Source organism: Balearica regulorum, chromosome 3 (assembly GCF_011004875.1).
Source record: "Balearica regulorum gibbericeps isolate bBalReg1 chromosome 3, bBalReg1.pri, whole genome shotgun sequence".
Taxonomy (NCBI): Eukaryota; Metazoa; Chordata; class Aves; order Gruiformes; family Gruidae; genus Balearica; species Balearica regulorum.
This window is the reverse complement of record NC_046186.1, coordinates 90,224,151-90,251,869: the sequence shown is the minus strand read 5'-3', so window position 1 is coordinate 90,251,869 and position 27,719 is coordinate 90,224,151. Positions and strand designations below refer to the sequence as shown.

At 36.8% G+C, this 27,719-nt stretch overlaps 1 protein-coding gene across 4 annotated transcripts in view; it reads left to right on the top strand.

Annotated features, from left to right (window-relative positions):
- Positions 1-27,719, top strand: part of STRN (striatin) — a 73,692-nt gene that overhangs the window by 5,751 nt on the left and 40,222 nt on the right. For all 4 annotated transcript variants that reach the window (XM_075748881.1, XM_075748879.1, XM_075748878.1 and 1 more), the window contains exons 2-5: positions 9,240-9,343; positions 16,291-16,364; positions 19,537-19,615; positions 21,611-21,775. In XM_075748881.1, the coding sequence (XP_075604996.1) occupies positions 9,240-9,343; positions 16,291-16,364; positions 19,537-19,615; positions 21,611-21,775 (422 nt within the window). The remainder of the gene's footprint in view (positions 1-9,239; positions 9,344-16,290; positions 16,365-19,536; positions 19,616-21,610; positions 21,776-27,719) is intronic.

The window sequence follows — 27,719 nt, the reverse complement described above, 5'->3', positions numbered from 1 at the left end:
GGAAATAATAGATAAGCACTTTAAGTGAGTTATGGAAGTCAGATTTCATAACGTTAGCTCTCACCCGGGGAGGGTGCTCACGGATGGTGATCTTCCCCCTTGCTGCTGCCTTTCTGAGGCAAGAGGCAGGCGGTGAAACCAGGCACGCTACGTGGCAAGATTGTGTCCTTACAGATAGACAAGTTAAAGTAATGAGGAGAAGGGGCAAATCAGACAGATGGCTGTGGCTATTTATAGTGTGGTTTAGGACATTGGTTACTTAATTCAGAAATAGTTGATATTTACAGTTTGTTGGCTTTTAGATAACAGTCCTCTTATTGGATTAAGTTTCTAGTTAAAAATCATTCTGATAGCTGGATAATCTGCAAATACTGTTCATAGAAAAAGTAATGAGCAGTGAGTTGATGAAATCAGTTATTTAGTTAATGGAAAACTCCTAAAGATTTGGTTTGGCCAATAAAATAGAAGATAAAATACAGTTTGAAGAAGTTTTGTGTAAGATTTTTCAAATATGGTGATGTGGGTAGAATCTCAGAATCTCTGTGAAAGATGAATTGGCAGAAGTGCTGTAGAAGTCTTCAGTAAAATATTTTTTCTCATAAGGCAGATATTACAAAGAAAACAGTGATTATTGTTAAATTCCTCTCCACCCCAGAAGGACAATATTTTCAACTTTATTGTTTTAAATATGTCAGATAAATCAAAAGGCAGGCAGAAGAAAATAAGCCATGGTCACAATACTGAGGCATGTTTAGTTGGGAAAGATGATGCTAAATGGATCTCCATGACTGCCAGATATCCTTTCTTTTGCTGAGTTTGTTTAGCAAACTTTCTAGTTGCCAAATTCATGTGAAGCAAAGAAGAGAAGCTTCTGTACTCTTCTTTCCTGTTTGCTTATATGCATGATTGCCAGCTAATCCCAATATACTCATTGATAAGCTGTCATGGCTTGTTTTAAGCCACGAGGACTAGTGGGAATAAATGTTCTGTGACAAAAGAGCTGCATTATAGACATCTGTAGCTTTCATGGAGAAGTAGAATGTAAATAGAAACTGATGAGACTGGTTCTTTCCAGGTCTATACCTGATTTTATAGTAATTTGATTTTTTTTTTTAATTGCATAAATGATACGAGCATTTCCTAGCATCAGATTTTCCCATTCTTCCCAAATCTGTTAAACCTGTAATTTAATTAAAGTGTAATGAAAATGTGTTTCTTAAACGGACCTAACCCTTTTAGGAAGGTGCTGCTGTAAATATTGAGGTGGCATGACCAGAGGAGTTTTGCAATGTTACATTGTGTCCAAGTGGTCTTTAAAGCTTACAAACACTTTTCACAGGAAGTTATAATTTAAAAAAAGAGGAGGATTTTCTGATATTCATCATTTGGGGTAGAATTCTTGAATTAAGCAAAAATGAAATAAATTGTTATGCTCTACGTGGAAAACTTTGGGTTTTGATGTCAGGTTAACATGTGGTGAAACATGCTATGTGTCTTTACTAGTGCACGTTTATAATTTAAATCAGTGTCTCTGTGTCCTACTCAAATTGTAGCCCTCCTTTTTCTGTTGAAGGTCTTGGCTCATGTCAGTTTTATTGCATCAGTGGTAAGTAACTTTGCACTGTTTGAACTAGTTGCAAATATAACTCGGCCTTTATCGCTGTTTCAGTAGACACTGAAACTTTATTTACTAATTCTAGAATAGGCTGTGTAAAATTTGCCAAGGAAGATCACGTGCATCTCAAGAGACTTTTGGTTCATCTTAATTTGATGCTAAAAGAAGTAAGGCCGTACAAATGCCAAGCCTCAACTAAAATTGGTATCTGTACACAGCTTTCTGAAAAAACAGGTATTGGTCAGCAACCTACTCACATACTTGGCTTCACAAGGCTGGCAGGCCTTGTCAAGTCCTCCTTTCTAAGTTCCTTAGCTAAAAAGTGGCAAGAATTGACTTAGAAATAGATGAAGGATTGTTAGGTTTTGTTTTTAAATGTTGAGAAATGCTTAAATACTTGAAACAGCTCTTCTGAAGTGCTTCAGAGTGCCCGGGATCCAAGCTCTGCAGACAATACACTAGATTTAAAAATACTCTGAAATGTGAAAACAAAGGTTCACTTTATCATAGTGACCTGTTCAGTATGGGCCTGTATATGGATTCATCTAGAAGATGTTATTTTCCTATTTGAAAAGAGTTTGCTATATGCTAACTAATATTGAATATTTTGAAAATAACCCAGGGACAAAGAAGTTAAATTTAAGATCACAGTGTGGAAAGACAGCATTTTTTTCTGCTCTTAGCCAGGAATATGTTTCCCTTTAGGGCAGTCACATAGGGCAGGATTGCAAAAGCGTCAGAACAAACGTGGCATGCGCAATATTCATATCCAAGCTTGTAAACAGGAGGTGAGAACAAAATCAGTTATGTTTTTTTGTCTGTTTCACTTGATGCTCTTGTCAGTTCAGGGTGGTAGTGTACGCTTGAATACAAGGAGTCGCTGCTCCTGGCTGTAGGAGTCAGCAACAGGAGTGTGCCGATTGCCTTCGCAAATGCTTGTGTGGTGAAGTCTGATTCACTCTGTTGTTGTTGTTTTTTTGTTTTGTTTTTTGTTACCAGAGCCAAATCTACAAATCTCCTCCAGATTTGTTCTCCCTTGTCTTGGTATACCCCAAGTGATTCATTCAGCCTGTGAACTTGCATTGTCTCAGTTGAAATGTGGGCCATAAGTCTATTTATCAGTCCTGGTGCTGACTGCTGTTGCTGCATTTCTGCCTTTCTTGTACAGCAAGTGGAAAGGAATTATATTGGAGCACTTGCAATTTGGACTCCAGCTCATAATATGTGATTATTTTGTGACATGTCGTTGCAGTGTTGCCTATAGAATTGCATCACGTTTAAAACTTGCTCTCTTTTTGTCCTTACATCAGTCTACATGGAGCATGCTCCTGGGAGTCTGTCTGTCTCTCTCTCTCTCTCACACACACCACACACACACACACACGTTAACGCTTACCGCTAAAGTGTACTACAAAAATGACTGAAGGATTAGAGAAAATTGTTACTTACAAAGAATGATTAAATAAGCTGAATATACATTGCTTGGCTAACTCAGCAAGTATTTTGATGTTTGCAGTTGTTAGACCAGTGAAAGGTAGCACTGAAGAGTGGATAAAAGAAAGGCTACCTGAACAGAGATCTGCGTAGTAAAACACTGCAAATTGCAGAAAAGAAAGTCTTCCTGTTGGTTGAGATGCTTAAATTAGTAATCAAGGTATTGCCAGGAATAAATTACTAAATTTTTTTTTTTATTCTGGATGATCTGTTAGGAGTTTTGTATTCACTGAGAAGAAATTGTTTTGCAAACAGTCTTTTCAAAGAGATGAAGAATGTAAGTAAATGGCTTTTTCAAACATCTTTTTTTACCATAAGCTAAGTCTTTGATCTCTTTTGGATGATTTATTTTTTCCAGGGCTTAGCTCTGATGCCAGTTTTAGCACATCTCTGAGAAGTCCAGCAAAAATAATTTGCCAGTAGGAGACTGTGCTGTGCATTAGTCCCACGAGGTGGTATCGTCCAGCGTGAGCGTGCAGGTGATCAGCGGGATGAAATGCTTCTGCGCGGGGTGAAGCTGAATGCATCTCGGTGCCTGCCACTCGTTTCAGCCTGTGGCCACACTTCAATTTTGTGTTATTGTAAATGGCTGCAGGCACTTGCAAAAGCTTCCGAGCCTCTCTATGCTCAGGCTGCTAGTGGGTATGTGTTGCAGTGTTGAGTATGGTGCCGGAAAAATTGTTTGCCAGTTGTACTAGACGAATGGTATTTCCTTTCCCCTCTCCCCCGTACCTGTTTTTTATCTCTTCTCCTCTCACCCCCCCACTGGACATACCTACGCTTATTTACAAAGATACTTAACTATGTAGCGCTTTAGTGAGCCAACTATAATCTAAAATACTGAGCACCCTGGCAGCCTGCAGAATCCTTCTGGCAGATCTTGGTAGACCGGTTAGAACAACTGTTTGAGGCTGATTCATCTGTACATATATTTAGTTATTTTAGTGAGCTACCTATTTTTTGCAGTATTTTTCTTGCAGTTTTTTCCCTGCATGGTTCTCTTTCTCTCAACCTGTGAAGACCTTGTTGTTGAATTATGGAAGCAACCTATACAGAATTGTGTCTTAGTAGCTCTTATTTTATCAAATGATGCCTGTTGACCTTCAAGTGCCCATAACATTAAAGTGAGGTTTACCTTAACATAGTAAGATAAATATTTTAAAGAAAAGAATGGAAAGGCTTTTTGTAGTTCCTGAGTCTTAAGAATTAAAAAAAAAAAAAAAAATCATCTTTTAACTTGGAATAGCTGTAAAATTCAGGAACTGATAGAAGTGGATACTAAACATGCATCATTTATTTTGCAGCCATAGTATTGTTTCTTTTAAAACATTTTCTGTTAAAGGTAAATATTTTTTTTAATCTCTTGCTTTTCTGTAATGTCAAGGTATCAGCTTAAAGAAGCGTGCAAACGTAACACATCCTTGTCATTATGGTTGCTGATTCCAGGAAGCGTAAATTTCAGTTTACTTTTTTAAACATTGGTAAAATCCAGATTTATTAAGATGCAATTTAATTATTTGATTATATTGTTATGGCTGCTAACTCTGTATTAGGAAGTCAACAACATTTTAAAAAATGTTGTTTATAACCCAGTGCTACCTAAAACATTGCCTCACCCTTTTGTCTGCTTCGCAGTAATTTGACCGTAGAGTCTTTTGGGGAATTTCTTAAAACAACAATGTGGTTGCACATGAGATTGATTTTTTATTTTTTTTTTTAAACATAAGAATGAATGTTATTTTAAAAATCTCTTGATAAAGTAGTAGAATAGTTAAGATAACTACAGTGCTATTAATTTAGACTGAATGCACGTGAAACTTTTAAGTTTTGTTGCAGTTGGTAATAGTAAAAACTTTAATGAGGTGGTGGGGAAAAGCTGGACTGTACATTTATAGCTGAAATAGACTGTTCCAGGCATCTCTGTATTCACAGGTTTTTGATCTCCCCCCTCCCCCCCCCTTTCTTCTCACTCTCTTGATTATAATTTCCCAATTGGGCTGTAATACACTAACTTGTAGCACTTAGCCTGGAATAAACTTGAGGCGGACGCTGCCTTGATTCCTCGCTGTGGAGCCAGCGGCCCCGGTGCTTTATGGAGATGATGTGCCCCACCCATAAGGCAAGGAACAATACGAGTTTTTGCATGATCCCTGTAGGCGTTTTACAGGGTTTTGATGACTAGCTTACAACTTGGTGCATTTTAACCTTATTAGCTAGAAGGTCAGTTGTCGCAGAACCTGTTTGTTGGGCATATTTGTGAATTCTTGAAATTTTTGGCAAACCTTCCCAGGAGTGGCCAAAGCATAAGCGTAGAACAGTGTTGCAGGTCGTTCAAAGCGGAAGCGATCCTCCTTTGCTCTCCGACTCCCTCAGGTAGCGCAGGCTTCTGACTTGCCCTAAAGCTGCAGCCATTGGAAATGGCCTATCTGGTCTCGGTCTGTTGATAAAATTTTGTTGTTTACATCCGAATTATAAGAAAACTGTAGTTGTACGGTTCAGTTATACTTTTCATCTTGTTTAAACCCAGACCCCTTACGCTTTAAATGTTTGCACAGACATTTAGACAGGTATTGGCTAAATATTTTGATCAGAACTGGTGAACCTAGAGTTATCACTGTTTTGTTCTAGAGGCTGAGAAAATACTGCTAGATTTCATCATTTGTCATTTTAGATATTTAAACTCAGTGTATTCATTTATTCAGTCTTCATTTATACTACAAATTGTTTCATTTATGGTATGAACGTTTAGGTTCCTTGGCATATTTTCAGTTAATTGCCAAACATTGTAAAGAATGAAATCTGCTTATGAAATATGGACCGTTATAGTATTATTGTTAGTATAAAATTTCAGTTATTTAAATGCTATCCTTATGTGCATTACAAATAAACCTGAATATTATCATTAAGAATTTCTTAAGTAAAATTTGAGCTTACATTGGACAACAATGTTTAGTTTGACTTAATTATCCAGTATTTACATAAATGAGGGATAACAGTTGCTAACATCCTATGGGAAAGAGGAGGAATATTCTCCTTACTTTCTGTGTATTATGAAAATGACCAAATGTAAGCATTCTTATTTTCAGAGCCAAACTTTCTCAAAAATAATGAGTATGGACATAAGGATGCTACTCAGAAGAAAAGCATGAGTAAACTATGCTAGAAACTGTGCAGCCTTCAAGGAGAGTGCAAAATTATTCTGAAGCCCTCTGGTGCGCTTGTCTGTTTCTTAATTTGCCAATAAAACTATTGATCTATAAAGTATATAGTAACCTTGAAAGATCCTGGCAATAAACTTGTATATGGAGAGATGGCTCTTGGGCCATGAATTCCACTCTGTTGTTGCATGCTTTTTGAGTAATACATACAAAGATTTCTTGGAAGTCCAGGAAAAAGAAAAGTTATAAGACATCAGTAAGAACATTGCTATACCACTGAGAATAAAAGATGTCCAAAGAATCGATTAATCTTTCTTCCTGTGCAATATGTCTATAATATATAAAGCCTGCCAGTGTCCCCAAGGAGGCATAGTACAATCCTTTTCATGTTGAATAATAAGACATAAATGCTTCAGCTACAGAGGTAGAGTTAGGAACATTTACTTTATTTTACATGCTTAAGAAGCTTCTGGTGACAGTTTTGAATCTTGGTTCTCAAATGGTTAGTCAGACAAGTTCCTGCCCTGTGTCGGAAGCGTGACTGTTCATTTTCACATGAAGGAGGTGTCATATGATAGTTCTTAATCAAATCCATTTATGTGTCTCTTGCTTACAGAAGTAAGCTGTCAAAGCTACTGAGAAGTTGCATTTCTTTCTTTGTTTAGGCTGCTACCAGTGGAAGATGACTTTAACCTCAATTGTTAGCATGGTAATGCTGGTTTGACCATTGTAGTAGAGCAGTGCATGAGCCAGGCCATTACTGGCTCTCCTTTGCCAACCTGCTGAGTAAAAATGCTTCATTCCAGCCTGTTCAGTCAGTTCATTCTTAGCTAGAAATTACTTGCAGACAGCAGGCCACATCATAGATCACTTCAGCTTGTGTCCTGATGGTATTGGATGATCGTTTTCATTCCAGCCAAATGCATATTTACATCATGTTCTCTATTTTTAATAGTGTGCTTTGATGTTCTCTCACTTTTTGGCTAGAAGGGCACTTGTTTATTTCTGCTGGGCCTGTTTGGAGGTAGGGAGAGAGAAATCACTATCACAGTGATATGCATTATAATCTGTGTGTCTGTACAGTTGCTGCAAAATGAGCTGTATGTGCTTGAGGTGTTCCTCTTCTTACTGTGAGGAATGGTGACCTTGTTGAGTTGAAATGCTTCTTGCACAGTTACAGTCTTCAGGGTAGGAAATGCTGTCTCCAGCACCAGCATTTCTTTCTTCTGTGCCTTTCCCTACACCTGAGCATAAAATTAATTTTAGAATTCAATTGTAGTTTTTTGTTCATCACAGTTTGAGGAGTTAAGTGAGGAGAAGCTTGATGCCAGAGCGGCAGAGGCCTTTCTTTTGATTCAGCTGAGGTTTTTTTGGCAGTCAAATGTGTTTCCCCATTGAAGGTGAAGACCGACTTCATTGGAGAGCAGCCAGTATTTTTCACTCGTCATAAACTGGCTGCTCTAGTTGGTGACTGCTGGTTAAGGATTCTTCAGGTGTCTGTCAAGCTGTTTACTGGCTGTACTTGAGCAATGAAATTATGTCAGCTGGTGTCATATTTTAGAGCAGCTGCTATAGCTGGCCACCAGAAAATGGCCTTTTGGAGTAGGATTCATCTAGCCTGATCTCCAGAATTCAACTGAGTTTGTTGTGTGCATTCCCTTCATAGTTGGTGAAGATAAAATGGTATCTACAGACACTGTTTTTCTCACCTTGGGGTGAAAATCTGAAGTCAGGTAAGTTGTTCTTTACAAGTGTCTGTCTCCATTAACTTAAAATATCTGGGGTCTGCTTGCAAGGTTGTGGCAGGTGAGGAGAGGATACTCCTGCTTGTTTCTCCCAAGCTTTCCCTACAGATTGATACAGACTGCAGTACCTACAGAAAACACTGCTTGTAAAACTGCAATGGATATTTATATAAATGAAAGCCTTACTAGTCTTCACGTTCAACAGCTGATGGTCTAGACCACTTGCCTTTTATCCTGTTTGTGCTTCTCAAGAGACAGATGAGATACATGGAGACTTAACTGCAAAGGTGGCAGAAAGCTTCTGATCCTGAAAATGTCAGGCAGTTTGCAATGCAGGTGAGGCTGAGGTGTGAAGTGCTGACTGCCCGTAGGTGTTTTTGTCTACAAGTATATTCATGAGTTGAGAGAGCAGGAGAACTTGCCTCTTATAAGGCACTTAATATGAGCATGAGGTACAAAAGCAGGTAGTTCTGCCTTTAAGGTTAGGAATGAGTATCTTGTATATATCATCCTTTTCTATTTAAAGGAGATTTTTCACAGGCAACTAAATACTTATTCTCTGCTGGAAGTCGATAAAGGTTTGGTGTCTGTTTTCCACTTGAATTTGTTTACTTCTATACCATTTGTCTCCTTTTCTCCCTCACCAAAATACCTTTCGCTGTTTTGCATTTTTCTGTCACTTAATTACAGTATTTCTGGAGAGCTTGCTTTAACCTATTTTAGTATTATAATTAACACTTGCACTGTATTACAAACAGGGGTTTATTTTTCTTTTAGCTGAACATGCTGTACTTCAGTTCTTTGACTAGTATCATGTATCTATAGAACAGTACACTAATTATATACTACTACAGTTAGTGAGTAGAAATACTTTATCATCTTCTGCTTATTGTTGGTAAATGCTTTTTATCTGCTGAAGGCTTTTTGTATGCTTATCTATTCTTTATTGAATGTTTAGCCAAGAGAGGAAGTAAACCCCATGAAACAAACTAAAATTGCTTTATTCCTTCTTTTTTTTTTTTTTTTTTTTTTTAATCTGTAATGAGCATGCAGTTTAGAAGGCTTATCTGTGCGGCGTTTTGTCTAAGCACTTAATGTTTATGAAACACATTAAGGTAATTTCTTTTGAACTATACAAATCAATTTTAAAATAACTTGGGGGAGGCACACACGCTTAAGAGCTATGCTCGATGAAGCAGGTTCTAAATTGAATGCTTCCTTTTGCAGGCCCAGATTGCCTTTCTTCAAGGTGAAAGGAAAGGACAAGAAAATCTGAAGAAGGATCTGGTGCGAAGAATCAAAATGCTGGAATATGCGCTTAAACAGGAAAGGTACGCTGCTTTAATGATGGGTACACGAAGAAATTCTGAAGACATACTTTCTTTTGCTTTTGTATTTGACAAAACCAAGTAGTATTTCTTCTATATATATTCAGATCTCAAAGTAATGAATATTATTATACTAAAAAAGCCTGTTAGTCTAAATATCTGCATTATGGTAAAAACAATAGCTAACATAGTATGGCTCCAAAAACATGCAAATAAACCCCATGGTTGATCAACGATAAATACTTTTTCCTTGGTAAAATTCCACCTAACTATATAGATTATACTCCAGAATTATAGCGTATGCTCTTTTTGTTCAAAGTAGTAGCTTTGTTTAATAATCTCTGACAACTGAAATCTTGAACAACTGTCTTCAGTCTAGTAATTACTAGTTTTTAATCTTGCTAAGTTTTTAGTCTTTTCAGTATGATAGACTCTACAGGGATATCTTCTGGAGGCTAATTGTGTGAGGAATGAAAACATGTTTGTGTTTACCAGTTAATCAAATGTCTGTTTCTTTGTTCATGAGCATTTCAGTGGAAGTCCCCAGTCTACCATTTTATTCTTACATGTACTTTCCTGTTGTTCTAATCTTTGAAGCAAACAGATAGGTTTCTTATCATGTTTCCAGAAGTCTTTCTGTTCAACTGATTTATTTTAGGCCAAGTTTAGTTTTAAAATTGTTTTTATTAGTAAAAAGTCTTTTAAAGCTCTTGACCAAAGAGTATATTTATGGTACTACTGCAAAGCAATCATTGCTTACATGCCATTTTCCTGTCAGATAATTCCTACTTCTCTTTAATAAAATAAACCTCTTTTAAATAGATTGTATTAGTAGAAATAAGATTAGAAATATACACATATGCAAATGAGGAATAGGATATCGCAGCTAGATAATTTAAAAAGGACACTAATAGTTGTACACCAGCATGTTGCATTTAGATCTGCTCATCTTAGATGGGCTGCTTTAGCACGAGACATATCTTGCTCCATGCAGTTTGGCTCTTTCTGGTAGCAACCAATTCATCCGCTAGCATGGAGCTGCAGCCAGTTTCCTGGTCAGCAGTAGCCTCAGGGCTCCAGAGTACTTGCTTCCCCTTTGGGGAGTTCTTAGAGGAATGCTTCCGGTAGATACCCTTTTTGCCCAGGCCTTGTTATGGCGCTGATCTTCTATCAAACAGCACAGAAAAATATCAAATGTATGCATAATGGCGCTTGCAGTTTATAGCCATGGAAAGGCTTGCATTTGAGGCATGATTATAAAGATTCACTTTAAAAGAAGACCGAGGCAATCAAGTACATTCTTGTGCAGTTAAAGATATGCTGTTAGGTGTATAAATTCAGTAAGATTTCTTGTATTTCAAAACTGAGGGAGCTATTCGTGATTACTTAGGGATATCTCTAATACTTCGTGTTCATAAAGCAGATAAATTAGCAATTTATCTAAAATTATCAGACTATGTAAATACATTTCTGCATGCTATCAGAGAAGCTTTGTAAGATTAAAAAAATAATCAAGAATCAAACATAGTGAAAATGTCCCCCAGCTGCATTCAGTAAAATCCACCTAAATTAAGATTTAAATCCTAATGCAGCAGTTACTGTCAGGATTAAGTTAAAAAAACCCCACCCAGTGGTTTCTTATTAACAGTTTTGCATAGTATTTTATCTTTTCTTGTATTTTTTTTCTGCAGTGTATGGTATTAGGCTTGGTTACTCAGGTCAGTTACTCAGCTCATCCGATCCAGTTTGACAGTTTCAGTATGGGTATGCAATAGTTCTTGAAGTAAATAATGATGCTTGTGAATGGTGTGTGCTGGAGACAGCTATTTCTAAGAGTTTGCAGTTTTAAACAGCGGTATTATTTGCCAGTTTCTGAAGAAACAGCCTTGTATTTCTGCTGGAAATGTCTCCCAGCAAGTATTCTTCCTTGATATGTAAGAGAATGGCAACATACTGAGCTTGGAAGCTCTGCTCTCTTTCCCAGCATTTTCCTCAATCAGCCGTCAGCCAGGTCAGGCGGTAGTCAGTTGGGATGCTGTCTGTTTCCACTGGGATCTCAGAGCTGGAAAATGAGATCCTACAAGGTAGGAAGAAAACATTTCAGGTCAAGTTAGGGGAAGCATGGTGGGGGTGGGAGGGGGGAGGGAAGCATTCCTGCATTCCTTCATTTCTGCCCTGGCCTTGCAGCACACCAAATCTTTCTTAGCTAGATGAACTAAGTTAGGAGTAACGGGGCAGAATATGAAATTGTGTCCCAGAGTAGCCTGTGTTTGCAGTGTCCGCAGGAAACCATGAGCAAGAAATGAGCAACATTGGTTTTCTCAGATACATGCTTGTATGAGCTGTTCTGTATAGTTGGTGTTCACCATTTCTTTTATCAAACAAGTGTTTTCAAAGTTTCCTATAAATAAGCAACTTCAGAAACCTTGTCGTTGTTCTCTGTCATGGCACTTACATAATTTTATAGTGGGTAAGGTAGAAGATGAGTTTTATTTACAATTATTGTTTTTCTGACAAATTGAGTGTAATATTTGGTTTTTATGTTAGTAATTGTAGGATCACCTATTTGATGCCATGTATAGGGAGCCCAATTATTTCTGCTGAAGAGTCTTAACACGCTGAATAGCAAAGAACTTAGAAAGACGTAGCTAATAGTTGAGCACTATCATTTGTTCAACAGCAGTTTTGATGTAGTTTTGCCAACATCCAGTAGATTGCAGTGTGAGGTTGTTCACAGTTGATGGTTACTTTTTGTTACTTTATCAATACTTGCTCCACCATCAGTAAATTGCATTGTTTCCTCTGGATTTTTAGGAGCTAGCTGAAACGCAGTACTGTTTCTCTTGAGTACATGTCCTATTTCATCTAGTCTAGCTCATTTCCTGTCTCAACATATTTCAACCAAAAACTGGACCCCTGAGCTGTGTCTCTAGAAACAGTTGATTTAATTTTATGTTGTTTTCTGCACTGGTGTGTGTGATCAACGTAAGGCTGGCGCCTTCTCCCCTGGGTAGAATATCTCACCGTGCTGTTCCTGGCAGTCGCTCTTGTTTATGTCTCTTGGTTTGGCGGCGGCTCCCAGATCTTCTACGGATGTTTTGGCAGGCTCCCTCAGCACAGCTGGATCAGATGCTTCAGGTCTGGCGACAGATATTTCCAAGAAATAGTGGCCTTTTTTTTTTTTTTTTTTTTTGATCGGCATCAAACTTGTTTCTGTGTGAAGTATTCAGAAAAGTTTCACTGCTTTCAGCCTTAGGAAATTGAGAAGGATGAAAGCTTTTAGCATTTTCCTAAGCAACCCTTGAAGTGTTGTGGCAGCCATGTTGAATGTCTCCAAGCACTGTTTGCATAGAAGACACATAGTTCAAAGAAAATACTGCTAATCAAACAAGGAGAATTGTGTAATGAAGTGCAAAAGCCAGAGCAGTGGTAATATTCATGCTTGTCTGAATAAGGACATCTACCCAGTCACACAGTTTCAGAGCCCCAAAATAGCTTTCTTTCAAACAACTTGAAGGATAGTTTTCAGATGGAAAATACCTTCTAGAAAGTTGTATCCTTCAACTAGTTATTTTCAAGTAATTTTTCAGTCTCTGTGTACTATTAATAATGCAGATGTAATTTTTGGAAATTGAAGGTAAATCATCCAAGTTGAATAAGTTTCAGATAATAAAGGCTCATCTTTGTGATTTGTTTCCCTTCTTCCCCTGCCCTAAAACCACTGTCCTTGTTTTTGGCCAGATGATAGAAAGATTGGAGAAACTTTGATTTTTTTTCTTTATTCTTATTTACAGAAAAAAAGATATTTACTCTTTTTTCTTATAGTAGTATCTCACAGCAGTGATGTGTGAGCTAAAGTTCAACGTGAACTGCAGAGGGCCAGTTTAAAGCTGTTAGTAAGTGGACTGTGTGATTTCTGAAAAAGCGAAGAAATTAAGCATGACAGGTGGGCAGGACTTTGTTATAGTAGAAATAAATTAAATATAAACATGCAAATGGAATAAGCTATATTCAGAATTTATATAGAAAAGAATTAAAGTTTCTTTTGTGAGAAGTTTCATAGCCTTTGATTGCAATATGTGTAACTGAATGGTCAAGACTCTCTCTTCTAGTCTTGGAGTCTGAATCCTTGTGTTCAGCCCTTTCCTTAGTATGTTTTAGAAAGATGTTTGTCTTTTATACCTGTGACATTTTCAACTGTATCATAAGAAAGTTTCCAGTAATAAATCTCATACTTGCTGCCTGAAGAAGTGTAGAAAACATTTCCTTGATGGACTGTTAGCTATCTATATTGATTTTTATTTTTTTTCAAATATTCCTCTGAACTTTAAGAAGCTGACCATAGCTGAAGGTGCATTCACTGGTTCAAGTACTCTGACATGGTATTCCTGTTTCACATCTAACTGGTGTCTTGCTCGGATATCTGAATACATACAAATTGATTCTAATTAATTCAGATTTGAGTTTGGCATTGGGGTTTTTTTTTGTCATTTTGTGCAGGCAAAGGTCTATGGCTTTTTGTTTTTAACTTTCCCAGAAATGTTAAAAATAAGGATTTCTTTTTGGGATTGTCAGTTCTTCAAAAAATGCAGGCTGAATTTTTGAAAAATGGATTTTGGAGAACAGGTGAGACATTTGAGGAATAGGAAAGGGAGAAGAAATAATCCTTTCGGTTAAACTAGCAAACACTTTACTTTGTTTCTTAGGGTGAAAATTAACAAAACTTTGATAAGAAAATTTGCATAGAGGATAATGAAACTTTATATAAGACTCATGAGCTAAAAGCCTCCTGCCACAAAACTAACTGTTCTTTCACATTATTTGCAAGAATCTAGTAGAGCACAGTATAGCTCACTAATGCATACTAAAGTGCAGTATTAATATTTGCTCACTTTTGATAAATCAAAATGGATTAAACATTAGCATCACTTGAATTGCTGACTGCATAAAAACTTCACGATTTTGACAAAGTGTGGTGTTTAAAGTTGGTGAGGTAGGTTAGTGACAGAGTAGGGGATTTCTTAGTTCTTGGTTAGTCATTACTTTTTATTAGTGATGGGGAGGGATAAATTATATGTGGCATGAGTATTTAACAGTAACGGAATGCAATTGTTTTATCAGGGTAACATCTTTGTGCTGGTGAGATGTAGGAAACAGATAGTTGGAAAAGAAAAGATGAATATTTTTATTGAGCGTTCAGCTTTAATTTTGTTCTATTCTTGGTTATTTTCTGTACTGACCAAAATGTTTGTCCTTCACTTATTGCTGTTAATACATTCCAAGTGCATCCTTTCTCCTTTCCTTGCTGGTTGCTGCTCAGCTGAGTTAGAGCTTAGTGCACTAGCTCTTGCAGAGGAAGTCAGTTCCTTCATCAGTCTTTGTTGCTATACCTAAGAGGCATTTCTTCACTCTGCTCTTAGCCTTCTCATCCAGAATTAAATGTTTATTATAATTAAAATGCAGCTGGATTAGTAGGAAACTAGTACTGTCAATACTGAAGCATAAGAACTACCAAGTGTTGCTTCCTTCAGCACCATTTTGTTAGGAGTAATGAGTTTTCTTGATGAAATAGGGAAAGGCAAAAGAAAACAGTAATGTAATGAAAATGTCTGAGAAGCAGTCGAGAGGTGCAGGTAACCTGAAAGCGTTGTCTACAATTGTTCTTGATACAGTCATTCAAGCTTAGTGAGACTTGCATCATACAATTGTGAAGTGTTATGCCCATTAATTTTTTTAAAAGCAAATTTTGAGTGGAGGAGTTCCCTTATGAGTAGTGGAGCTAATGAAGCCCATTTTCGTGTTGCTGTATGTGAGGGGTTTTTTTCTTCTTTTTGTTGTTTGTAGCCTGTATCTTGCCGCCTTGCACCTAGCTCCGTACATTTGCGTTGGAGCTGTGAATGTGTGTGTGCTAGTTGGTTGTGCCGCTGCTGCCAAGCTGCATGCCCAGCATTGCCTGAATTCTTCCCTGCCTTTCATTCAGGGTAGGAACTAGTGTGAGTGCTGCTTTTCTACCCAGTTATGAAAAACTTTATAGAGAATCAGGTTTTTTTGAGTCGTGTAAATTTTCATGTTTGGCAGAAAACAATCATAGAGACAAAAGTTACGATCTGTGTGAGAGAAGGGGGGATCAGATAGCAAAACTGGCTAAGGCTGTCTTTGCCTCAGTTTCTCTGTTACTCTGTTACAAAACTAGGAAATCTTCAATAACTTATATGTACAATTGCAATGCTGTACTACTGTTTAAAAGTCTATACACACTAACTGTAGGATGAAGCTTTTCAAATTAAAAAGCATGTCCCTTTTTCTTCTGGCTACTCTTACTGTATAGCATGCTTTGTGGGGCTTATTACAATAGATCTGTAGGCCAAATATTTTTGGAAGAGAAGTCTCCATTTTCGGACTTGGTCAAGTGACAAATCTAGCAGCTTTACGAGAAACTGATGTAGATGCGCTGCTGTCAGTTGCTAAATCTCATTTAGAATAGTTCTAACTGAGGGCCTGCTGCTGTTGGGAAGCACAGCATTTCAAAGAATAAAACTCAGGTTTGCTTAATTGAGGTGATGGTATGAAATACAAAGTAGATGGCACTGAACTGATACAGAGAGTAAAAATGTTTCACAGTGATTGCTAAAAGGGGGGAGTGGGGAGGGAAGCAGAGAGTAGCCCATGTCCACAGAGAAGGAACGTTATTTGTAGCAAAAAACATTTTGTAAAATCTGCAGTCTACTGATCTCTGTGTTTCATCAGTATTCACTTCACAATTATGTGTCAACCTTGGAAAAAATAATTAAGCAAAATTACGTATCTGAGCTCCTGCTGAAATTATTTGTTTTGTTTTGTTCCTAGGCTAGAAAAAAAGGAGTGGCTTTTCAATTGAAGACAGGTGACATTTATGTGTTTAGAGATACCCTTTAAATGTGCTAATAGTTTCTTCTTTTTTTTTCTTTCAGAGCTAAATATCACAAATTAAAATATGGCACAGAATTGAATCAGGGAGATATGAAGCCACCAAACTATGATTCTGGTAAGAATTTCTTAAGAATGAGTTCATTACTGGCATAAAAGCTTAATTGTGGTTTGTGCAAATGCTGAAATAATAGCGTTGGTAAAATGAGCCACTTAATGGAAGCAGTGGGAATAGAGATAATTAATAAAGACATGTTTTACTCTTGTAAAATTAAAAATATATGCTAATGCTCTGAAGGAGTCTATTAATAAATCAAATTAGTTTAGATTTCTAAAATACCCCCACAAAACCAAAAAAACCCCTCCAAAAACCAGCCCAACCCCCCCCCAAAACAAAGTACTAGAGAGAATATTTTTTTCTCTTCCTTAGTAATGTGTATGGATGTTTTGGAATAGGGAGATACTAGATTTGTAGCTATAGAATCCTTTTATCTTTGAATAATTCTTCTGAATAAAAAGTTAATGGTAAAGGGCATGAAATGTAATTGAACAAAACTATGGTATTCCAGGAGAAAAATAACGAAAGTGCATATTAGACATAAGTGAGAGCTTGAGAATGTGGAATTTTATTTACAAAATTCCAATGATCATTGGAAATGCATACAACTAACTTCAGTGCTATGCTCTGAGAGGACAGTTTTTCACCTTGGTCTCTGGAAAACTGATTTGATTTTGTAGAGATTGCATGTCCTACTTCACATAAATAGTTTTAAGTACTGAACTCGAGGAATTAAGAACTTATATTACTTCCTTTCATCCCTCCCTCTATCTCCCTGTCCTTTCCTCAGGAAAAAAAAAGAAGGGGTACAAATATCTGGTTATAAGTCAAGCCATTGAAAGGAGAAGTGATAGGTAATGATTTTTGTATCTCAGTCCCCTGATACTCCTACTACAGCAGTGAAATTAGAATCACCGGTACATAAAGGAAGAATATAGGAAGTCTGCAGACGTCAGCTCTGCCACTTGGTTTGTGGAAGGGATGGTCTGGTTTACCGTCATGGTTAATTCTTATCTCATTGGATTCAGAAGGTCATTAAAAACAAACACAAACAAGCAAAAAATCCAACCCCTTACCAACTGATGAAACTTTACACCAGGCTTTTCTTGTCCAAGGTATAATGATTTTTTGAGAGGTTTTATTTCACATTATTATCAAGGTTATTTCCTTAACTGAAGAAATAGTTTAATTTGGTGTTACTAAGTCGAAGACCCCAATCTGTATCTGGACCACTAGAAAACTTTGTCCTGATCATACCCAGATCTTAGATACCCTTGGGTTTTGTAATTTCTCAGGATACAGCTATAGAATGTTGCTCCAGTTTCCAGCTGAGGAATGTAGTGCAAGGCCTGGCTTGCCCAGCAGAGCTATAGCCAGTGCATTACTCCTGCAAAGTGAAGATTCATTAAAATTCAATTATCCTGATTTATCCCATTGCATTCTATATATGTAGCTGTCAGAAATGTATTCTTTTGTTTTATATCAAATCTGGACTGATAAAGATACACACTTAAAATAGAAGTTTTGTTATCATGCTCCTTTGGAGTTTTCTTTGATAGATACTGGTATGTCCGTGTCTTTCCCCCTGCTGCCCCTGGTTTTCCTGCCCAGTCAGAAAAAAAAAATGTGCCAGTGTTTGTAGTATTTCTTCCAATGGGTTCTTGTTGTTTGTTTTCTATATGATTTCTTGAGGAATCAGTAATACAGTTTAGAAGAAAGAGTTCAATCTCCTGATAAAGGGGAGCCTTTATTTGTTTGTTTGTTTATTTATTTATTTATTACTTGTGATATCTTCTGCTGTTACTTACTCATAATGCAGGACCCTACATTCTCATCTGCAAAACACTGTCACAGCTAGCAGTCATCAGTTTTGAGGAGACAAAGCGAAAGAGAATTCTTGCATGTAGATGTACTTAACGCCTTCAGAAGAAGAGGTTTTGGTTTCAAAAGGAATTTTCAGGCAGTTTTATCTCAGTCATGTTTTAATTCTTATAGAATGAGCTTTGGTAGTTGTGTACTTGGTACAGCTGTGTTCAGTTGTCATCAGAAAATCATTGTGCAATTGATTATTTCCCTCAGTTGCTATTAAATGGATTTGTGAATTTGAGATGGATAAAATTCATATGGCTGTCCTTGGATGTGAATTCTGATTAGTCTTTGATAGCTTCTTTGGGTGGGTGGTGGTTTTTTTTCTGTGTGGTATTAATTCAGTTGTTTAAATGTAAATGACTTCCTGGTAAGGACAATAGCTTTCCCACATCACATAAAAGGTTACTCATAGGATTATACCACAGGTTTTTCTGGTTCTTAATTTTTGTTTACACAAGAAGATTGTTCATCCTTTAGTGTTTGGACCACAAGTGTTTCAAGTTTTTTAGAGGCTTTTGTAGGTAATAAACCAAGGTCTTTTATCTTGGGAAGCATATGCTTATGTATCTCCTGAAGGAGGGGGGGAAAAAAAACCCACCATCAAGTTGTATGAAGCTATATATGGAATAAATGTATAGCTGTTGGTTGGCAGCATTCAGATAGGTTTCTCACATAATTTTTTGTGGATTTTCCCAGAGTGGTACTGTTTGTATACAAATTCATGGTTGTGGAAAATGTGGAAAATTTTTCAACAGCTTTTCAGCGTAAAAAAAACCCCAAACAACCCCTCTTGTATTTTTTTTTTCTTCCACAAAACTAATACAAATATGGATGAATTTAAAGTAGATGTGAATAGATCTGTTGGTTTTATGTTGTATAGTCAATATTAAGGAAATAGGTTGGACAGCAAGTTGTAAATAGATATGTTGCGGTTGCATTTGATATTGTTAGCTGTTAGATGTTTGTATTCAAACTTAAATTATGAGCAGCAATTATATTGGAAGGTTAATGCAAAAATGGGACTGCAGATTGTCTATGTGATTATGTTCCCTTAAAGAAAAGGGAGTAAGATGGGGCTTTTGGATGGAGGCAGAAGGGAAGGCACTTGCTTTCATACAGTAGTGGAACTTGCTTTCATACAGTAGGATGTACCTGACAGTCTTTGTGTGTATGTAGTACTACGGTTATGTGCTATGTATTTTTTTTCCTCTTTTGTTTGATTATTGGCACTTTGAATCTTTTAATTTTGTTATTAAACCATTCGTAATCATTTCAAGAGAAATCACATTTGTCTTTTAATGTGGGTGGGCATCTTTTTAAAAAGTAGGAAAAGGAAAAAAATATTTGTAATAAACTTTTCCAGATGAAGGGAACGAGACAGAGATTCAGCCACAACAGAACAGTCAGCTAATATGGAAACAAGGACGACACCTGCTAAGACAGTAAGTGTTGAAAAAAGAACTCGAATAATGAATGCAAGGGAAAGAATCTTGTAATGAAATGTGATGATGGTGGTATTTGATTGTTTTCTGTTAGATTTTCTTTCAAGAAAAGTTAGTGTATGTGAGATGAATTTCATTCAGCTTCTGCCCTACTTTTCCTAGGTTTTTGAAAATTTTTAATATTTCAGACCTTCAGATGAGAAGCCTTGTCAAATCACAAACACCCAATCTCCTTTGCTTTTCTTTCACTGAGTATGATAAAATAATCTGCTTGGGAAAACAGTGGGTAATGACACTTTGCAATTCTTTTTGCAATTAAAAACCAACACACACAAGTAATTCTGTTAAGAGCTATGTAAAATAAAAGTAACTGGTGTTGTAGAGGGCTAAGTTTTATTTTGGCGTGCTCTAGTGCAAAGACAACTAATATCTGGAAGGTTAGACTAGAAGTTTTCTAATTCTCAGTTCATCTCAGTGAAGCAAACGTCTGTTAATCTAAATCCGTTTTTGAGTTGTGGTCATAATGAGTTAGTTAATTTCCAAGATATTTGGTCACATTTTTTGTTGGGGTTTTGTTTGCCTTGGTTTAAATTGAAGAAGTCCCTTAAAGACCTCTCATCAGAGTGTCTCTATCTGTTTTTTCATGCATTTGCCTCATCCCCTATGCTGACAGTTAGATTCTAAGGCCTTATAATCAGCTAGCAAAAGTTTTTTGGTTTCCAATTTTTTTGTGTGTATTACATAGCATTAAATGAGAGGGGAGGGAGACAGTAAGGACAGTTTGGAGCTTATATTAAAGGTCCTTTTTCCAAGCATTATACAAAGGTTAAATTTGTCTGTTGGATGGCTTATATGTGCTTTTCTTTTCCAAGAGCTCAAATCTTTGCATGTGTGTTGAATTTATATAAAGTGGAGTTGACTTGGATCTGTGATTTTTGAAGACAAGTCACTTCTCAGCGTAATTCATAAATAAGCGACATAGTGCTGAATACAGAGAGTGTATTACTGACGGACTCTGTTTTGCATAGGTGACTTGTTTGATTTTTATATAGCCAACAATCACTATTTCTCTCCTAATGTGATTATGTAGAGGATATTGCTAAATAATTGGAGGAGAATGTTCTTGCAGGAAAAGTGCATGTCCTTGTCTTGTAACAGCTGTTACTGTAAAGTAGCACTTCCCCTCTTTAGAATGCTCTAGAATATTGACCATTTAATCAGTCTGGTGCTCCTGAGAAGACAGTGCTATTAACTCCATATTCTAGAGGAGAGGAGAGAGACCAATTTTTACTTTTTTTTTTTTTTTTAAATTAAAAATAATTATTTCCCCTCTGCCCCTTACCCCCAAAGGCAATATGGCATATTGATGAAAGAGATGACTGTAGACCTTGAGATTTTCATGGAAGCTAGTCCAGGATTCTTGCTGCCCAGCACTTACATGCAAAACAAATTAATGTTTTGCAGATCCATTGCAGAATAAGAAAAAGGCAAGGCAAAGATTTTATTAAACCTAGTGTGTTATAAATAACAGCTCTTAGTAGTAGCTACAGAATTTGTTTTTATCCCCTCTATGTTCTAGGCTTCTAATAATGCTTACATAAGGAACATATCTGACGCTTCTTGTAAGGCTTCATGTGTAGTTTCCATGTGTTGAATAAAATGGCCATGTTGTACATGCAACTGTGGTGATTTTTATAAGCCAGTTGTAAATATTTTAATTGAAAGTGCTTTTCCATTTTAGTAAATGAATGAATAACGTATTGTATAACCTCTGACTGCTAGGCTCTTTGATTTTTTTCTCAGTGACTGTAGAGGCTGGTACTGCAAGAGGCGATCCCTCTGCAGCTGGGACAGGATGATTTATAAGCATGTTTCATTAGCACAGCACCACACTTTGCTAAGCTAAGAGGTTGAAGATGAGTTTAGGGAGAAGTTTTCATTTACTGTTTTGAATGAGATATGCATGGAAGATTAGCATGAGTTCTGTTCCTACAGGTATCTGCAAGAAGTGGGCTACACCGACACAATATTGGATGTGAAGTCAAGACGAGTACGAGATTTATTGGGCCTCTCAAGTGATGCTTCAGAGAAGGAAAACAGAAATCAAGAGGCAATGGTAAATGGCACAGAGGGCCAGATTAAAGAAAACGCAATGATTGGGTAAGCATCAGGATGACAATGTTATCTTTCTGCATAAATGCACTTAATGGTATAGAACAAATTTTTCTTTACTGAGAAGATTTTGGAGTTTTCCCCCTAGTTGGAGATTAGAGCAGTTTTAACTAATTTTATTACATTAAGCAATAAGTATGAAAGTAACTCTTAAGATTCACAGCTTAAAAGCACTTTAAGTTTTTTATTTTTCAGTTGGGTGGCAGCACAAAGTCAAATCAAGCCTCTTTGAGATACAATTGCTAAGTAGTTAGAGGTCAGCATTGTTTCAAGTTAACGGTTTATTTGTATTGCTGGAAACATTACTGTATCGATTACAGGCTTTGCTCTTCTGGTCTGTGGTGACTATGACACGATAATCTATATGAGATACAGGATTTTTTGTCTGGATCCAAAAACAAATTCACTTGTTACATTTTGATTCCACTAAGTTTTTTGTTTTCCACTAATGGATATACATATGTAAATGTGACTGAAAGGTAAGGTATTCATTTCTGTCTTTCAATATTTCTAATACTATGAAAAGTCAGTCAAGGAAAGCAAAAGCTTGTTGTGCTTTCTTTTGAAGTAATGTTGAAAACATTAGAAGCTTTTTTTCCATTTTCTTCTCTTTTCCATGCAGTTTAAAAAAAAAAGTTAATAAGATACTGCAGTTGCAAAACCTGAAAAATAATGAAAACAATGCAGAATTGGTTGTCTGAACAATACATGAGGTAACTGTTCCCAGTAGTTTGTGCTGCATCAGCAAGCACAGCTTTCCTCAGAGTTTCCCTCTTTTTTTCCTTTACTATACTGATATGGCAAAATTCAAGACTTTTTTACTTAGGTTTAATACTGTTATATGACACATTCTGTCTTTTAAAAAGCATTTGTAAAATTTCTTTATACCCAGCAGATAGCCGCAGCAACTTCAGGCCAACAAATTACATAAGGGCAGAAGTTCATTGTTATGTAATTAAATTTAATGCTGTGAGGTGGAAAATTTGAATCTATGAGAAAACCCACGAGCTACTAAGATATATTGTGCTGCTAAGTAGTTGACAAGCCATGTCAGTTATGTACAGCAGCTTTGTTTTTGAAGAACAAGGAATGCTTGATAAATTACAATAACAATTTTAGTTCGATTTCTGGTGAAGGGGTTGCTTCTTCTCAGGGGAAGTGGGTAAACAGAACTCTTCCTACACTTAAAAATTTATATAAATGTGCTTACTTTGGTTTTGAAGCAGATATATTTATAAGGTAGTTATTTGATGGATGAAATAGTAGGGTAGTTGTTTTGACATAGCAGTTTTGGATACATTTGCATTTCTTTCCTATCTACTTGCATTCTGGGTAGATCTGATACTAGGTTTAACACTTCGTAGTCTACCCTATGGCTGACGATATTGACTGATGGAGAAAAATGAGTTCCCTTCCATTGTGGCTCTGCAAGATTTGGTACATGATGTGCAAGAAGTGACTCCAGGGTTTTACAGTGGAAGAATTTTCCAGGGATCTTGTTGAACAGTCATGTCAGTCTTCATGGGTGATTTTGAGTTTGTGGATGTTAGCTGAGATGTCCCTCACTGAGCGAAAAAAGTTGAAATTTTACTCAAATTCCTTCATGAGTCTGAGTACAGGACTATCTTTCAATGCTACGATTCTTCTGGGCGTTTCAAGTACGCTTTCAGACCACCTCTTTCAATTTTCCATGCAGGAGAAATTCTGTGTCTGTCTTCCTGGCAGAGACTGCATGTTATTTAAGAGTGATTTCATCTTTTGCTACTAGATACTGTAAAATGTTACACCTCACTGTTTCTGTGGTATGTGGCACTGTTCTCCTCCTCCCAACTGCATCATCGCTTGCCTCTGAGCTTTCAAAGTGCAGCTTTATGGCAGATGGGAAATCAGAAATGAGATTATGTTCTCGATTAGCTTACACTTACCTGTTCCCTGCCTCATCTATTGTCAGCATTACTTAAACATGAATAGAACAACTTCTTTTTGAAGAGTATGAGCATTGAATAGGTGACTAAGATTTAAGGCACATGGATCTTGCTCCTGATGCCAACTGGAATTCTTACTGAGTGTTTGAAAACTTAATTCAATCCTTTTTCTACCCAGTTGGCAGAACTGGGAAAAATTTAGGTGGTTCAGCTGAATTCTGGCTCACAGTCGAGGTAGGGGCACTCTTGGAGACACCTTACCAGTGCTAGGCTGCTTACTGGGAGGGCAAAAAGATTGGCAGTTCTTTTATCAGCCTCTTGTTATTCCCAGCATACATGTAAAGAAAGAAGAGGATTGGGGCCACAGCAAGCTTGTACGGTTAGGAGGAGCGTGATGAAGAAGTGCCTGCAGATTGGTAGCAATAGAGGAGGAGAGATTGGAATAACAAGAAACCAACCAAAACCTTAGTGCAACGCAGGAAGTTTAAGGATGTATGCATGTGTTTGCCAGGACCACCAGCCATTGAGACAGTTGCAAACTAAAATGCAAATGGAAGATGCTTTGTGACTGGATACAGTGAAACTCCTTTGTAGGAGAAAGCTTTGCCATCACCACAGAAGCCTGTGAACTGCTCAAGCCAATGCAGTTTGGCAAATTTTGTGGTTCACAACATTTAATGGACATTGATGTCAAATATCTGCTAGCAATTCTGAGGCTAATGGTCAACCTGAAGGTGTTTTAGTTACATTTGAGGTGCAGAGTGCTGGACAAAATGTAATGTATGGAAATGAATCTAGCCTAACAAGGAATACCTCTGTTAAAGAGAGAAAATGCAACTCGTAGAACATTTGATTTGTTTGATACTGGAAGAACTGCATAATATTGTGGACTCAGCTGACATTACAGATTTTAAGTCTGATTTTTAGAAAGATGTGTACATGGAAGGAAGAATGTGAGAAGTGGAGTATGGGAATTGAAGAAAGAGAAAGCTTGTGGGTGGGAAACAATGAAGACAAATCAATAGGAGTTTGGAAAGAATGTGAGTGAATGTGATGAAGATAATGTACAATAGAGAGGAAAACGGCACAGTGAAAAACAAGGAAAATGGGATACAGTGATGCGTTTCAGGAACAGGAAGATGGAAGGCACATTAGCTTTAAATTTCCTTAAAGATTTCTCCATATAGCTATATAAATTGCAGAAAGAACCAATTGGCTGAACTGCCCTCTGTACAACTGAGCAGTCATGTGGAAAATCCCAAAGAAAGTAAAAAAGGATACTCGATGCTTTTATGCTGCCATATAATTATCTCTTTGGGAGGAGAGGGGGGGTAATGGAAAGAGGAAACAAAACTTCCTTTATGTTTTGACTATTGTTTGTTGATAATTAACCAATACTTTCTCAATGAAATGAAAGTAGTGGAGAACAAAAAAATTGGTACTGAGAGAAATTCCAGAAAAAGAGTGGAAAAGCTGATGTACTTCTTAACTGATCAACCCCTGACTGTACTTCTGACAACAGCAGACACCCACACTTTTTTTTTTTTTTTTTTTTTTTTTAAATGCCTTTGATTGTTGTATGGGTAAGCTCTGGCATTTTTCTTCTGATCCCAGGGATGTGTGAAGGGTATACTTCATGGTGGGTATAGAGAAGATATTTCTCCTCTGCTCAACTCACTACATCTTTTACAAATGTTAACGAGTTGCCTTGTTACAGCAGAACTTGTCTGTTATACTAGTTACATCTTGTTGTCCATTATACTTGTTATACCTACTTCAGCAGCCAGGGTTCGGACACACAGTGCTGTGGTATCGACACTAAGTTGAGCCTTTTTATCAGAAAGGCTGGTGAGAATGTTTGCGGTGATTATTGTGAAATCAATGTTGTTTACTTTGATATGTAGAAGCATTAGCAGTTACTTTAGTGCAAATACTTAAGACAATAATATTTATTTTCAGCAGAAAATATGTAACTGGAATTCTGCTAGGCTCCAGTTATTTTAGAAAATTGTCATCTGGTCCCTCATACCCCTCAGCTTAATTTTCTATATCTTAAAGTGTTGCAATTACATCAGAGAACTCCCCCCACCTCTTTTGTGTTTTTCTTCTTTTGGTACAGTGATGAACAAACTACTGTTGTCTGAAAGTCTTTTAAAGCCAAATAATTTTCTCTTGTTATTGAGTGAAATAGCCTCAGTCTTTATGTGTTAGTAGCTGCTACATCTGTGGCCAAACTTGTATTCTTACATTGCCTATTTATTTGCTAATGCACAGATCCTCTTGAAAACTTTAGCACTCAAGACATCATGTGGATTTTGAATGCACCCTGGAAGATTTTGATTCCATAAATGAAATGTTAATAGGATAACCTGAGATAGATATAGTCCTGTTTCCACTTTTTAAATGGAATTTAAAAGGGAATCTGTTTTCAGTGTCTTCAGATCAGCTCACTTGCATTACAAAAGATAAGTACCACTTGGCATGACTGGACTCAAAAATAGATACTAAAATAATAACTTTATAATAATGGTTGATATTCTTAACACCTGCAGTGAGAGGAATGGGTGCTTTCCTCCAACAAACTGAAACAGAAATGAAAGCTGCCTGCAAATGTCACTTGTAGCCTTGAAAACATGAGAGTATTTAAGTATCTTCAGTTCACTTATTACCTCATTTTTAATAGCTTTACCTTCTTGACTGAAACTTAGTCAAATTAGTTTACCTTCTTGAAGGTATGTATTTGAATACCATTTGATATGAGTGGAAGCAAATATAATAAAGGGATAGAACTGGAAAGGAACAAGGGTATACCAAGCATATGTTTGTATATACACATATATATGGATAGAATATATGAATATAGATAAATTATCTGAGTTCTTGTTAGGGGTTTGATCATTATAACTATATTTAAGTAAAAACTTTTTAAAGAAAAAATGATCCTGAATGATATATCAGTCTCTCTGGAACTGATCTACTGCCCTGTTTTTTCTTCTGTTGAACTGCATATGACTTCCACTGCCTATACTTTACATTAGCAAATAGGCATCAAACCTCAACACGCTCTCAACATGTGAGAGCAAATCCAAAGACCTTTTCAAAGATTAAAATTAAACATTTTGAAGACCTTATCTTTCTGACGTACAAGAAATCATTCCAACTGATGCTTCAGTGAATGAATATCTTTCTATACCAGAAGGCCTTGAATAACTCTTTTGCATCTCTAAATCCTATTAACACTGACCCATGTAATGAAACTGCTGCATACTGGCTGATCAATGTTGTGTATTGATTCACTTATAAAATGGTTTATTTGGGAAAATATCTCTGAATTTAACAACCTGAGGTAACATCTGCCATGAAAAAGATTTCCAAAATAGTATGTGAGCCTAAAACGTTGAATTACAAAAAGAAGAAAAACCCTCAAAATCTATTTGCCTTTTTCCCTTTCCTGGTAGTTTTTCCACCTTCCATCTTGCAGTGACCTAACAGGCATTTCAAAGGTATCTGATTTAGACCAGACCTGGACGCTTTCAACAGATGTATTGAAGCAGAAATAAAAAAATAGGTAAATGGGGGTTTTGTGTGAAGAAAGTAGTACCAATGGACCACTCATTTCATTTCATTGGCACAGACCTATGGCTTAAGGATTTGAGGGATGCTTCTTGGAAATGTCACATAAGACTTACGATACAGAAGGAATGGGGAGAAAGAGGCAGAGGAGTTGTGCAGTGGGAGAGAGAGAAGCAAAGAGAGGGGAGGTGAATGGAGAAATAACTTAGAAAAGTTACTTTGGTTCTTCAAACTTTGAATTTATTTTATTTCTATTCTTTTAAAAACTTTTTTATTTGACATATAGTTATCAGATTAGATTTGGCAGGAGAAGTGCCCTTTCCTTTTTAAGTGGCATTCCTTCATGATTACAACTTATATCCAAACCATTTTGTAAGTGTTGCTTACCAGTTGTTACTGGTTCCTGCATTGTGTGGTGTGAATTCATAAGAGAT